The following is a 14,868-nucleotide window of genomic DNA, read 5'->3' as shown; positions in this document are numbered from 1 at the left end:
ATCCCACTGAAATCAGGAGGAAAAGGTGAACATGAGTTTGCATAGTACTTAGTTGTCAGCTGGGGTTAAACCTCCAGTTACCAGCCAAGGCTCAGGCAGGTAAATTCATCATAACTCAGCACGTAGATATGCAGATTCTGATTTGGAATCACTTGAATGGAAAATAACTTCAAGCATATGAGTTGGTTTCCCTGAACTCAGGAGGGATTGAACCAGAACCATAGTGCAAAACGTTGCAGATGTGCCTACAATTCTGTAAAAGTTGAAGATTTCTGTCTTTTAAACATAAAATCTACTGCAGGCATAGTTCTTGTGAAATACCATCAACAATACTAATCCAGATATTTCAATTTTATAAATTAATTGTAAAAACATCTCATCAAGTTGTAATCTTTTGAGTAAAACTGAGTTTAGCAAAACTCATGCATGTGTACCACTCAAAAAATTACAAGAGAAAGGCAGTTCTTGAATATTCCTTTATCTTAACAGGGTTATTTTTGTCTAACACAGTTACAAGAAATTATTGCAAAATGCTCCATTACTCCAGTGTAATGACTATATATCATAGTATTTGCATACATACTTAGGTAAAAACAGCTAATTTCCAATTGTTGCACTGATTATTCAGCAAGAATTTAAGACCTGATTTTAAAAAAACCCAAAACCAAAAGTGTTAGGACTTATGATAAATCAGTTGATTTATCTTTTTGAAGAATTTGGTTTTTATATCTATCCAATATTACTTATTACCTAGAGTAGGTAAGGAAAGAAGTTGGAAAAAGAGCAGCGCTCTTCTGCATCAGTGATAAACTCCTATAAAATATATTATTATTTCTGTCATGGAGTTCATTATTTCCTCCACAGAGTTAGATAATGTTAAAGCAGCTTTTTTCATTATTATTTTCTAACTCTGCTGTCACAGGAATTGATATGAAATATGAACTTGTGCATAACACATCGTCCCTTGCAGCTATCCTGAAGATTTTCAGAAACCTCATTTTCACCCTTTTGCTGATGTTCTCTATGAGACAGAGAAATCACTACAAATCATCAGAGCTACATGAACATGCTACACCTCATATAACCGTGGGGATTTAAAAAATAAAAAATCTCCAAACAAAACAACTAGACATCTTGTTTAAAACTTTATAAACATTCAGCAGGGAAAAATAAGTTTCTCTAGAGAGTAACTGTACTGATTTTAGCATAATCAAAATTCCATCATAAATTAAGATTTCATTTGGCCTAGTTAGGAATAATTTGTAGTAATGTGCAACCTATTTGCATTCTTTCCTTTTCCTTTGTTTCTCTCATGTGTGATACAGACTGGAATAGAAAGTATTCTGGAACAGCCCAAAAAACTGACCATACAGAAACTTGTAACACAAATTAGTCCTCCATTAAAAATTAAATTCGAGGTGGTTTCTGCTGCTGCTGTAACATTCTGGAAAACGTGTTACTGGCATATATTAATGTGTTTGTCTATGGAAGTTCAGTTTTGAATACAGTGATCTACTGCTCGGTAAAATGCTCTGTAAATTTCATGTCAAAAAAAACCAAACAACCAAACCCTTCACACTCTCAAAAAAAATTATTTATTCTTCTATGGAGAAAAGAAAGTTTGTGTAACTCACCAGTAAGAATTTCTTTTCTGACTTTGAAGGTATCAACAATGGGTGTGATAATCCCTTCAATGGTTCCAAACATACTTCCAAGTCCCAGATTTACTAACATGAGGAAGAACATGACTGACCAGAAGGGAGAAGCAGGGAAGTGGGTCATTGCTTCTGTAAAGGCAATAAAAGCTAAACCAGTTCCTTGTACTGCCTGTCAGTGAGAAAAAAATAATCTACATTATTATTCTTGAACTTTTTTTGTTTGGTAGTGTGACAGTCTGACTTTGTAATCTTACAGTATCATCAATTACATCTTGAAAGCAGAGTGGAAAGTTGCTATTTAATACACAATTCTTTCAATTAATTAATACTATTTACTGAAACACTGGATTTGGCTGAGCATTGACATTAATACAATTCTTTCACAGTATCACAGAATACCAGGTTGGAAGGTATCTCAAGGATCATGTAGTCCAACTTTCTTGGCAAAACCAGTCTAGAAAGGATGGCCCAGCACCCTGTCCAGCTGAATCGTATGTGTCCAATGTTGTGGAATCCATCACTTGCCTCGAGAGACTAGTCCAATGGTTGATTGGTCTCATTATAAAAATTTTCATCTTGTGTACGATCAGAACTTATTTTTCTCTTTCATTGACATTTTGCAAGAAAGAATATAGAGCTGCTAGAAAAGTCACTGTTTTCTCCAGTAAGTGTACAAAGGACTAAATTTCTCTATCTCTGTTTCAAATTTAAATGGTAGGAAGAGCATAGAAACTTTAAAAACTAAGTCACTGATTTTATATTTTGCATTCAGATGTTGGCGCAACTATACAGAGATAAGTGTTTAAATTTGAAAGTCACTCTCTAAAGGTAGAAAATTGTAATTTTTTTTACAGATCTGACTCACTGTAAGATTTCAAAACAGCATGATACTCATTAAACAATTACCTAATAAGTATATTTTTTTCCTTTCAATGCAGTTGTATTTATATCTAATAATTGTATCTTAACATTGTAACACATTGCCATCTGAGACACTGAATAGGTAACACCTCTGCTTAGTCTTTGGAAAAATCCTCAAGCTCAATTCTTCTAAAATACAAAACTTTAAAAACTTCTCACTTCATGAGGAGAATGATATTATTATCAAAAAAAGTGAAGACTATATTAAGACATCAGACCCCAAGTCCTCAAGTGAGCTGGAATGTAAGCATGTTTTCATCTGGATCTTCATAATTGCATGGCTTATAGGTACATTATATGATACCCTCTGTAGGTACACTTCACAGTTCATTTCAGGCTTAAAAATATTCATCTGTTCAGAATCTCTGTATTCAAGACTTACTCTCACCTTGTTAAGCTCATGTTCAATTTGACAAGATTTCAGACCAAGAGAATTAAACTCTTCTTCTTTAACTTTCTGTATAATGTCATAAACTAGATTGTAATCTTCTGCTGTAATGCTTGAGAAATTGATATGGTGTGGGATCATATCCTGGCTGAGATTTCCCATTTTCAAAAGTTTTAAAATCTTCTCTGAATTCCTGTAAAACACAATAAACCACAGAGATCAAACTCAGTGTTCTGTGTTAATTCATAAATTAAATAAACCATAAAAATAATTTTAAAAAAGAAATGGATATTCATACTGGATAACACATTTTTCATTTATGATATTGGCTTTGAAGCCCAGAACTGCAAACACCACCAAAGTTGCCAGCACAGAAGTGAAAAAATTGATGAAGGACACCAGTACAGCATCAAAATGGCAGTTGTTGTCTCTCTTGTTGTAGCTTGAAAAGGCAATGACTCCACCAAATCCAAGCCCTAAGGCAAAGAACACCTGAGTAGCAGCTTCTCTCCAGACCTTGGGCTCCAGCATTTTTTCAAGCTGTTTGAAATCAGATATGATAAATGTCAGCTATAAAATGCATTTCTATAATATGAAAGAAAAAAAACAACAGAAAAAATGATCAGGAAGACAACCTACATCAAAAAATGCTCATACTCCATTACAGATGCATTTTCACTATGCTAAGATGAAAGCTGAACGTGACACCTAAATTTGAGCAAACTTATGGGCCAGAATTTCTGTTCATTTTATATTACTTAAATGTCAGAGAAACATGCTATATATTATCTTCCCAACAATAACATACTACTGGAGCCATGTAACTGAAATAGCAGCAAGTTACACTGAGAAATAAGAAAGAACTTTTTTTTTGTTTTTGAAGTATTTACTGTCTTTGATTTACAGTATGACATTTGTTAGAATTGAGATGTATTTTGCGATGATCAACCCTCTTATAAATTCAATTGAGTATGATGAAAGTTGCTTTGTTGTTACATTTCAATCAAACAAAAAAAAGTGAATATGAGACACACATGCTTATATGGAATTTTATTACATGCAAATACGCAAAGCAAAATGAAATATATGAAATGAACACTGGCCACCACAAGCTGTATAGTCCACAAGTCAGATCTCCCTTAAGTCAGGTGCCCTGAACTTAACCCAATGTTGAATGGGTCATGTATTTGAGGGCAACTAAGCTTTTTATCAAAAAAACCTGGACTGTATCATCATTTAGATGAGCTGTATTTCTCACTGAAAAATTGTTACAAAGTTACAAGTCACCATCTATCTCAAATTCTTCTAAAAACTAAATCACAATAAAAGAACTACATGTCAAATTTAAACATTAGATTTTGTCAAGCTGATTCAGGGCCTTCATTAATGCATGTGACTTTTTTTTTAAACCCTAGATTTATTGATAACAGCAAAACTAAAAAAGCATCAGCATAGATGCCAGCATCACTAAACTGAATGTCTTCCTCTGGGGAAAAATAAATCTGCTACTTTTATAACATTTTGAGAAAAAAATTTCAGCTTCATTATTCATTTATATATAGCTAGAATACAACATATTTTGGGAAAGAACGAGTGTTTACAGCAACTTGTTCCTGACTTACAATTTTTTTATAATTACAATGCACAAGTAGCTACTGGAAGTAGTTCAACCTGCCTGTATCACCGTCATGCCAGAGCTTTTCCACCAGAGGGAGCTCAAGGAATATTCTGAATTCTACTAAATCTCTAAAAGATTGAAATATCAAAAGACTTCTCACTTTCCGCAATGTATCATTTGGTACCATCAAAAGCAGTGTGTTCTCAGATACACATTGCCTAGACTTTCAAAATAAACTTGTAATTGATTACTATTAGATCAATATTACTATCAATTACTATTAGATACTGCCTGTGAAATTTTGGGGACTCTGTTTTAGGCTTCAGTCCTATGGTTAAACTGCAGTAATTCATCTAAGTGAGCATTTCATATATCTTTCTTATGGTCTTCCATTAAGATTATTATTTAGAATTTCTGCGTTGCTTGAAAGCCATGCCAGAGAACTTCTCCCCTTCCACATTAGCCCTTTGCTCTCACATATGAGCACCAGTGTGTGCCAGTCCTTTGCCAGGCTGGCATAACTCTTGTGGGAATGTGCCATGATCCTCTGTGGTCAAAATGTGGTCATTTGCTCAGCCGACTGAGGCTGAAAACATGTTTCCCTCTCACGTCTACCTAGCTGCAAAATTTTCAAGCTAGACTGCTTTAGCACAATTCTGAACAGTCTGCCTGCGCAAATAAACTGTTAGCACAATGGACTGAATGGAACAATAACAGGTGGGGGAGTCTGAACTTCTTCATGTAATCTCATATGGACCTACACTCAAAATTAATGCCCAAGTACAGAAAATTACAATTAAAGTTTACATTCACATATAATACATTGACATAGATCTCTCCTAACTGCAAATTTAGTACACAACTTAAATTTTGAGATACAGAACTGGAAACTAGCAGAATAAATTAAAAACAATTTTTCTTTTGCGATCATTTATCTGAACACTTGAAACATTGCATGAGTAAGTATAAAATAACTAGAAAGTAAGCATCAGCTGCAACTTATTTTAAATCTAATTCAGCTGAAATAGTGAGTAGTGCAGAAGTGTCAGTATTCAAGCGGTGTTTTTGTATTAATTTTCCTTACGTATTTAGTGGTACTTCTTCAGTCAAATAACAGATTAACACTGGTTGAAAAACCAAATTGTATCTTCAAGATGTCTGTATTCCACCTCTGCTCTAGACTTCCTCTCGTTAATAAGCATTAAATTTCTCTGTTCCTCAGGTCTCCCAGACTTGCTTGAGCACCCTGCAAGTTCCTGCAGAACCATGACTGTCTGAAGTGGTGACAGCATGTGAAGTGGAGCATGACTGCATGAGTGTGATAGCTAACAAAGTTCATTTTTATAGCATCACAGTTCTCCAGACTCAGACCACCTGGAATCAAACAACTGACAACACTTTGTCATCTGGCATTAGCCACTATGTGCATTGATTTTGATAATCTTATTATTTAGCTTTCATTTTTGAAACTTTAGTCCTGTTCTTCTCAACTGTACTATGAAATGGACATGTTGGAAAGTTCATTTCATAATACAATAAGAAGCCCAGCATGATGCATTCCCGAGTATGGCTCTGACTACTCAAACATGCTGTTCCTGTAGTATAGATACAGTTGGAAGCATTTGAGATAGGTGTGGGTAGAACATAGATCTTCAAGCTAAACAATGATTCATAACATTCTTATCACCTCCCTAGTTAGAAAATCTAAAGCTCTGTAAGGTACACTCCTGGTAAAAATATTGGCAGTACAAAATGTGTGCTTAGAACTGCTGCTATCTTGGCATGTCAACCATAAGAAACATGATAAGGAAAGATGTGGGGTGAGTACTTGGACTACTATTAAATACACATCTCCTGTACTTTGGGTTACTATGCAAACAGCATTAATTTATTTCTAAAAAGGAAAAAAAATATTCTTTTTGAAAAGAGAAAAGATAATTATGTAATGCCATGACAGTTCAAAGTAAGGCATTGCTGACATCCCAGGACTAGGCATTTCAATACCAGAGAATGTCATTCTCTTCTTTTCCGTATTTGGACCTCTCTAAATATTCTAAATCCTGCAAATAGCACTTTTAGTTGCTTTGTAAAGGCATGTAACTTCAGGAACCCTCACCTAAGGAAGGTAACTCTACACAGATCCTTGAAATACTTAAGAGCCTTTGGACTTTAGGGCTTGATATTGTGCCACCAAGGTAAATAATAATTTTGTAATTTAACCCAACAGAAATACAGCCAATGTTTTATGAAGACAGTAAGTTTAAATGAGAGCATTCATAAATGGTCAAATTGCCACGGAAGCATTAATACTATGCAAACAGAAATGAAGCACATACCTTAGGTGTGAACATGTGACGAATTCCATCCACTGACCCATTAAGGAGCAGTCCTCTGACCAGAAAGCATAAAAGTACCACATAAGGAAAAAGTGAACTAAAATACATGATCTGAAAAACATTAAGAAAAAATTTAACATGACATTTAACGTGGACATTATTTTCAATGGCTTCATTCACTGCTAAGTATCCTTTGCATATATGACTGAATTTAATAATCATATGTTTCAAGAAATATCTCTGCAGAATAAAGAAAAATCACATGACTGTAAAAGAAATTCTGTACTTTACTAAAACAATACAGTTCCAGTGTTCACTAACTGATAAGGAACCACTGGGCTTACAGGGAAGTTCAGTATGAATTGAATGAGATGACAGCAAAGACAGAAGCAGACTTTTGCAGAAGTGCTTCACTTTACAAAACACTTTGACTCAAGTACTGAGCATGGTGAAGATATGCAGCCCAAATAGAAACTCATTGTGTCTTCAGAAGGAAAAAAGAGTAAATAGAAAGTACATAACCAATGAATTCAATCACTAAGTAAGCCTTACCACCAAAACAACAAAAAATAGTAAACAAATCTGATCATTCATTCCCCATCACTGCAAAAATTTATCCTGTAAAGTTCAGTAAAATCCACCTGGCTGCAGGCAAAGGAAAGAAGATAAGGTGACAGTACTCAGATGCAAAGGGATGGTAAATCACTAGTCAAAAGAAACAATTCAGAATCCTAGAAAGCAGCTGTGTTAATGACAGAAGCATGCATACTTAGGTGTACTGCAATCATATTGCGAGTACACGTGGAAACCTGAAACACACAGACTCATGCTGAGCAGTAAAGCTGAGGTACAGTTACTTGCAACATTTATGCTGACAAAATGCAAAATTATTCTTCTTCAGATCTGAATTCCCACTTTACTACTTCAATTCCCACTAAAATTTCTGTAATTTTAATGCTTACTACTAACATTCCTGCTTGAGATTATACAAATACTGGTGTGAGTCCTCACCTGCTCCTACAGATTTCATGAGATTAAACAGCGGGTTTGGTGAACAGAAATATCCTAAAATGCTTCAGTGTAAAACAATGTCATGCAGGTAAACAGTATACTCACTTTGCCTGAAGACTGAATGCCTTTGATCATGGCTAAGCATACCATGACCCAGGCAGCCAGCAAGCAGATAGTCATCTTCCAATTTAAACCCCCGCTCTCAGACAGAGAGCTGGAAATATTCAGTGCTTCTCTGTACCAGTAATAAGTGGTTGCAGAACTTTTTTCACACTCTGGCTCCACAACTGTCGAAGAGATGTTAGCAAGTAAACAATGGGTTTGGGAGAGATATTTCATAACCATGTTCTACCAATTCTCAATATTTGTAACTGCACCATCATCATTTACTGAGAAATTAAACTCACAAAAGAGTCCTAAGACATTGTCTAAAAGAAAAAGTGACTGCTATCGATCAAAGGTTCTGGGTATATCTTTTAAAACACCCCTTTAAGGTAATGTATTCCTCTGCATTCTGGTTAATTCTAGTCCAAGGCAGAATTTATTTCTCACCTCAGTACCAAATAGTAGACAGGCTTAGATGAAGAAATACATTCCACTTATCGCACATAAGATTACATCATCTATTCATGATTTACATATTATGAAAACTATCTCTCTGAATGAACACAAATTTGAAGACATGTGGAAACCAAATCCTGGATTGTATCCACCTTGACATGACACTAAAATAAACAGCGACTTAATTACTGCTATAAACAATAAAAGAACATGATACCAAAGTGATGAGAAAAGGAAATAAGGAAATAAATGGCCCCTACACAGTTATATTAAACGAAATGAAAGTTGTTATGTGTATTCCAGAAGTGATTTTTTTGATTATACTGTAATTCTGTTATACTCATGTTTCCAACAGTTTAAGAAATTGCATGTATCTAGACATGAAACATGTAAATTGAAAGATTTCTTCAGAGAAAATGTTTCCTAAGTTCTTTGTAAATTATTTATATCAGAGAATCAGCTATATATCTAAGATGACTTGAGTCAAGATAATTAATGGAAAAAAGGGGAAAAATATAATAATTTGAAGAAACCTAACACAGATGTCAGATCTTCAATGAAATAACCTATCAAAAATATGTTATGAAATATAATACCTTTCTTTTTTTAAGATTAGTTCAATCAACCTCTCCTGAAGTTAGCTGTCACACTGTACCTTAATATTTAGGCAGGATAAGAGTACATAAACAATCACTGTGGCTCAATTAATGGACAAGAGCTTATCGAATACAGTCAATTTGACTGTGTGTCAACATTCACAAATAGTGAGTATTTCAAATAATTGAAGCAAGCAACACTGGAAAAGACACTATAAAAAATTATGACTTTACAAATATCCCTGATAATGTTCTTAATTCAAGTGGCAAATAAACCACAAAAGGTAACTAAAGAAAACTTAGGAGCTGAAATAAAAAGAAACGAAAAGGAAATAATTGATATTTCAATAGCAATAAATATGCAAAATGTGTAACTGTTACAAGATAACCAAACTCAAGGAAAAAGAGACTTTTAATGTTGTTATATAATATGTCCATAAGAGATCATCTCACTGCAGTAGCATCTCAATGACCAACTATCTCTATTACTTTACCAGCAAACAGTGCTTTTATCACCTGCATTTTAATTGATGTTTACAGTTGCCCATTTTCTCCTTTGTTAGTAATGCAACAACTTTTTGTCAGGAAGTATTCTACTAATTAAAATATAAAAATATCCTTCCACCTTTGTTTTTCATCAAGCAAGCATAAAAAGCAGTATCAATATCAGAAGAAATCAGATTATTTTTTCTCCAATGCAATTAATAGCATTCTAATTTCATTACCCTTTAAAATACTGTTGATAGTGACGTTTTCTTTACAAATAGTGTATTTGTTTTACTAGTTTTTTGTTGTATGTTTTCAAGTACTGCAATGTGACATCTTATTAAGCTAGAAACCCATCTTTGCATAGAACACTTTTGTCCACAAATATCTTTTTAAATTGCATTTTTATTCCTTTTTCCCCCTTTTCTCAAATTTTATATATTTTATATAGTTTTTAAGAACCTTATATTAATACAGACTTACAGGTATGAGACGCATTTTTAACTAAAGGACACTGGTCCCATGGTAACGGATGCTGAAAAGACTGGGAAAAGTAAAACAAACTCCATCCAATAATGACATTGTAGTACAAAGCCACAAAGAAACATACCTATTTGGAAAAAAAAAGAGAAAGAAAAGGACAAAAAGTTACCTTTGCAAAGTAAATTAAAAAATCCCTGCTGAACTTCTGCATATTTCTGCACATCAGCCACTGAACATAATTTTAATGAAGTCAGAATAAAAAGGGAGTAGCTTGCCCCATTTAAGTATCTGACACTTCCTAAATTTTCATTTTTCACTGTCGTTATCACATTATGGCTATACTTTTACAGCCATTTTTTCTCCAGAAGACTACTCTGTTCCACAGCTCCTAATTTCAAAAGAACCACAAAATACAAGTTGACTGGTTTAAGAGACACATATATATCAACATTTTAATGGACCAATTCAGGTTTTAAGATGTTGGAAAACATTCTAAACTGACTGTGATGCCCAGCTACAAATTGATGGCCTTTCCCTGCAACAAAACAAAGTCTAAATCATACAGCCTGAAAGCAAACCACACAATGTTTAAAAACTTACTACACAGCTTGCAAATCCAATTCCTCCAAGTTTGGGGCTGATATAATTCCACACACCAATACTCCCTCTGCGGATCCTCTGCCCCACAGCAAGCTCCAAGAAAAAGAGTGGAATCCCTATTATCAGTAGCAAGATTAAGTATGGCACAAGATAGGCACCTATGAAGGGAACAAAGTATGCATCAGAATAAATGAAAGAAGTCAGAACTTGACAGAACAAATGTGAAAATTTCTAATAGCTTCAAGTTTGAATTAATGTCATTCATTGCAAAGATTCTTTTGGTCACATGTAAAAACTAATTTTACTGGAACCTTGGTCATACATCTTGTAAGGTATCAAAAACCCAGAGACAGTGACTTTCTAAAGCACGATAAAATTTTTGAGGCAAACCTTTACCGAAATTGAGGTATTATCAAAACTAGTTGTTCAGTTGTCTGAAATTTTGGGCATTTGATCAAACTTTTAAGAAATACAGAGTCATCAAGAGCCCAATTAACACTTCCTAAGAAACTTACACCTTGACTTGTAACAAAGCAGCAAGATTGAATATGAAGGAAATATAGAAAACCGTGTGTGTACAACATTCTGAACTACTTCCAAACATAAGTGGTTTCGGAACATCTGGATTCCTCCAAATGTACAGAATAATGACTATTCAGCTAAGCCAGGAAACTGTGTCAGCCTGTTGCTACAAGGCTGCAGACAGAAACTAGAAACACTAGGTGGAAGTGAAATGGAGTATTGCAGATCCAGATCTTGCAGTACTCACCAACTCTCTCCTTCAAGGCGTATTTGAAAATGCAACAGTTACTTCACTGTTAGGCAAACACATACAAAAAAACAATTCCTCTTCTTTGAGGTTATATTCCCAGGAAGTGATCATACACAATTCTACCTAAAGGATGTACCTCTATTTATTTCAGCAAGTCTAACCGCAAGCAACTATGTCCATACACCAAGTGTACTGAAAAATTCAGAGCCTAGCTTCCTCCTTAGTATTGTGGAGTACTAGAGCTAACACAACATGTAGGCATGCTGTAGTGGTTTTAGCTAGGCCTCAAATTGTCAGGCTCAGAGAATCTATGTGGATTGGGAGACAGCTATCACCTGACTGGGTAACCAAGGAAGTATTTCATACCAGATGATGCAAACTTAAGATATTGGGCAGCAGTGGGGAGATGTTAGTTCAATTCCACCGTGGCTGGAGTACAGAGAAGACTGCTGCAGTTTTCCTCCTCTGTTAGGCCCTGCTCCTGCTGCCGCTACATCGTATTTTGTTTGAGTTCAGAGAAGTAGAAATATTTTGTTGTTATACTTTCTCTTTCTTGCAGAGTGTCTTTTAGAGTGCTTATAAATCTAGAGTAATACACTTTGTATTAATTGGGGAGTGAGAAGTTATTTCTTGTTATATATATGTAACTTGTGTAAGTGTGTGTTATATTGTAGTTTTCTCTTTTCTCTTTTCTGTATAAATACATGTAGTTAGTTTCAGCATAAACCTGGCTTAGAGGGTTTTTTTTTTCCCCTCTCCTTCTTTTTCCTTTAGCTGGTGGGGGGGGGGGAAGGAACACTTTTTTCTCTGTCTCGGACAGTTGGCATTTCGCCAGCTCGACCCAAGACACATGTGCAATTAACAATGTGGCATCCACCTTTCACGTGTGGCTCTAACGCTGTAATATAGACTACAGCGCTGGCTGGCCAACTAACTCAAAGGGCTTAGAACTTTTGTTTGCAACCATTGTTAAAGAAAAGCATGAGAGATGCAGACTGCAGCATGTTAAAACAAGCTACAAAGCAAATGCAGAAGCTTGTACTCAGAGCTACTAACTTGTATTATCAGTCCATTCACCTCTGTGATGAGAATGAAACTGAGCAAGGTTCAGAAATCAACTTGGCATTTATCCTCAACTCCAGCTAAGTTTTACTTCAAGTTTCTTCATCCAGTGATAATTTTCTAGAGCTTTTTCAGGAAACTATCAAAATACACTGTCATTTTCATATACTTAGTGGCCAGCTTATCTCATGGAATACAGTTCATTTTAGAAAAGCTAAACTTCCCTAGGCTGTGCAGGAGGTTTCAGATGTTCTGGTACCATCCATTCCTATTTAGCTCCACTTCCTCTTTTGCTCTGCATGAAATACACATTAACTGGACATCCCCTTCCATTACAAAGTTCTTACAAAGATACTAAACATGGAGTAACTGCAGTCTTGACTTCAAGGCTAGCGAACTAAAAAGACAGAAGAAATAAAATCTGAGAAAAACTGGTACACCAAACACAAGGCATTGACCTGTTGAAGTAAGTCCAGGGGCAAGACACTAAGCTGATGATAGGGCTGAAAGACAGACCTGAGAAAGCTAGGGTTATTCAGCCTGGAGAAGAGAAGGTTCCAGGGAGATCTTATAGCAGCCTCCCTGTACCTAAAGAGGGCCTACAAGAGAGTTGGAGGGGAACTTTCAACAAGACTATGCAGTGACAGGACAAGAAGGAATAGCCTCAAGCTGAAGGAGGGTGGGTGTAGACTAGATATTGAGAACAAATTGTTTACTATATGGTTGGTGAGACACTGGAACAGGTTACCCAGAGAAGTTGTGGACTCCCCATTCCTGGAAGCATTCGGATGGGGTTCTGAGTAACCTGGTCTAGTGGAAGGTTCCTTGCCCATGGCAGGGGAGTCTGACCTAGATAATCTTTAAGGTCCCTTCTAACCCAAACCATTCTATAATTCTATGAAAAACTACTGATGAACCAGACAAAGAATATCAGTCATAGGTACCTCACAGTCTACAGGCCACATTAGCAATGAAGTAGGTTTCGTGTTTTATTTTCATGACAAGATTATATTCTATGCAATGGTATTGTCTGAGTAGCATTTGGTCAAAACCTATGCCAGTCTCTGAAAAATATACTTGTTTTGAGGTTATGATATTCCCTTCATAGAGCCAAACATCATGGTCTATCTACCCATTTCAGCACACTACAGTGTCTACTGAAGCATTGTTCTTACTGAAGTAGCAGCTACATTCCCATTCAGAATTTTGGTGTCTCTTGTGGTTCATCTTCTATGTGCACACAATGGAAAGAATACAAAGTACTTACTTTCTACTAGGAAAAGAGAGACAGCAGAGACAGAAGGAAATAAATGTGAGGAAAACTGAACAACAGAGCAACAAACACATTCTAAAATGAGGGGGGCTATGTGTTTTAAGAATTTATGACAAATATCATTAAATACTATTTATTTATCATCAACATTCTCTCAAAATTTCTGCAAGACAGAAGTTAATTCACATTGTAAGTGAGAAGCTTTGGCATCACTATCATTAAAACTCTGGTCATACAATTAATTGAAAGTTAACAGTACAGGGGTTTTATATCATATAATGCTACTATGATATGTTAGAGCTAAGTTAGGCCGGTGTGGCATAGCTGAGCAGAGAAACCTAAACAGCCCAAAAAAATTGGGGCCTAAGTGACTTACCCTGTATCCCACTGGATGACTGTACTAGAGCAGGAACTGAACCCAGCTCTTCAGTGTCCCAGTCCACAACCTTAATCACAAGGCTGCAAAGTTAAGCACATGTTTAAAGACTGGGCGGATGTGGGCATTTTATGGTGCAGTATCAACTTAAGTTGCAAGATTTATCAGTTAGATTCTACTAAATGAGTTAAATAAACGTGGTGTTATACCCACATTACATTAGACATGACACAACTCTGTAATTCGGTGTGGGTAGCCAGACAGCAGAGTTCACCTGAATACTGGTTAGGCTTGTGCAAAGCACCTGAAGTGCTGGTCTTCTGCTGAACTCCCTTTTGATCTTGCTCCCCTTCCAAAAAAGGACTTAATAGAAAGTTGTGCATGTATGAGTTTCAGTATCATACGGTTTGGATGTAGCTGGATTATACAACTGGCTAACTCAGGTACAAAGGGCTTCTGTGCCCTACAGTCAACAAGAAAATACAGCATCTCTGAGCTGAGGTCTTCCCTTGAAGCTAGCCATACTTCAAAGTAAGACATTTTCCCTTCGTTCTAAAACAGATTCACTAGGGAAACAGTTCAGCATGTCTCTTATTTGAGAAGTGCATGAAAACATGGGTCCTTGCAGTTACAACATTGGATAAGGATCATTTTTATTTGAATAAACTATACACACTGGCCTTGAACAACATCTTACACTCAGTTGTCTGCTACACCTACCAGCTAA

The 14,868-nt window shown here is 35.7% G+C and overlaps 1 protein-coding gene across 3 annotated transcripts in view; it reads right to left on the bottom strand.

Moving 5' to 3' along the window:
* SLC6A15 (solute carrier family 6 member 15) overlaps positions 1-14,868 on the bottom strand; it is a 41,187-nt gene that overhangs the window by 10,825 nt on the left and 15,494 nt on the right. For all 3 annotated transcript variants that reach the window (XM_071552133.1, XM_071552134.1, XM_071552135.1), the window contains exons 3-9: positions 10,659-10,816; positions 10,059-10,185; positions 8,038-8,219; positions 6,922-7,032; positions 3,266-3,507; positions 2,968-3,160; positions 1,635-1,827 (exon numbers count right to left, since the gene is read on the bottom strand). In XM_071552133.1, the coding sequence (XP_071408234.1) occupies positions 1,635-1,827; positions 2,968-3,160; positions 3,266-3,507; positions 6,922-7,032; positions 8,038-8,219; positions 10,059-10,185; positions 10,659-10,816 (1,206 nt within the window). The remainder of the gene's footprint in view (positions 1-1,634; positions 1,828-2,967; positions 3,161-3,265; positions 3,508-6,921; positions 7,033-8,037; positions 8,220-10,058; positions 10,186-10,658; positions 10,817-14,868) is intronic.

Source organism: Pithys albifrons, chromosome 3 (assembly GCF_047495875.1).
Source record: "Pithys albifrons albifrons isolate INPA30051 chromosome 3, PitAlb_v1, whole genome shotgun sequence".
Lineage (NCBI taxonomy): Eukaryota > Metazoa > Chordata > Aves > Passeriformes > Thamnophilidae > Pithys > Pithys albifrons.
Note: the sequence above shows the minus strand (reverse complement) of the source record. Positions and strands in the feature narration are given on the sequence as shown.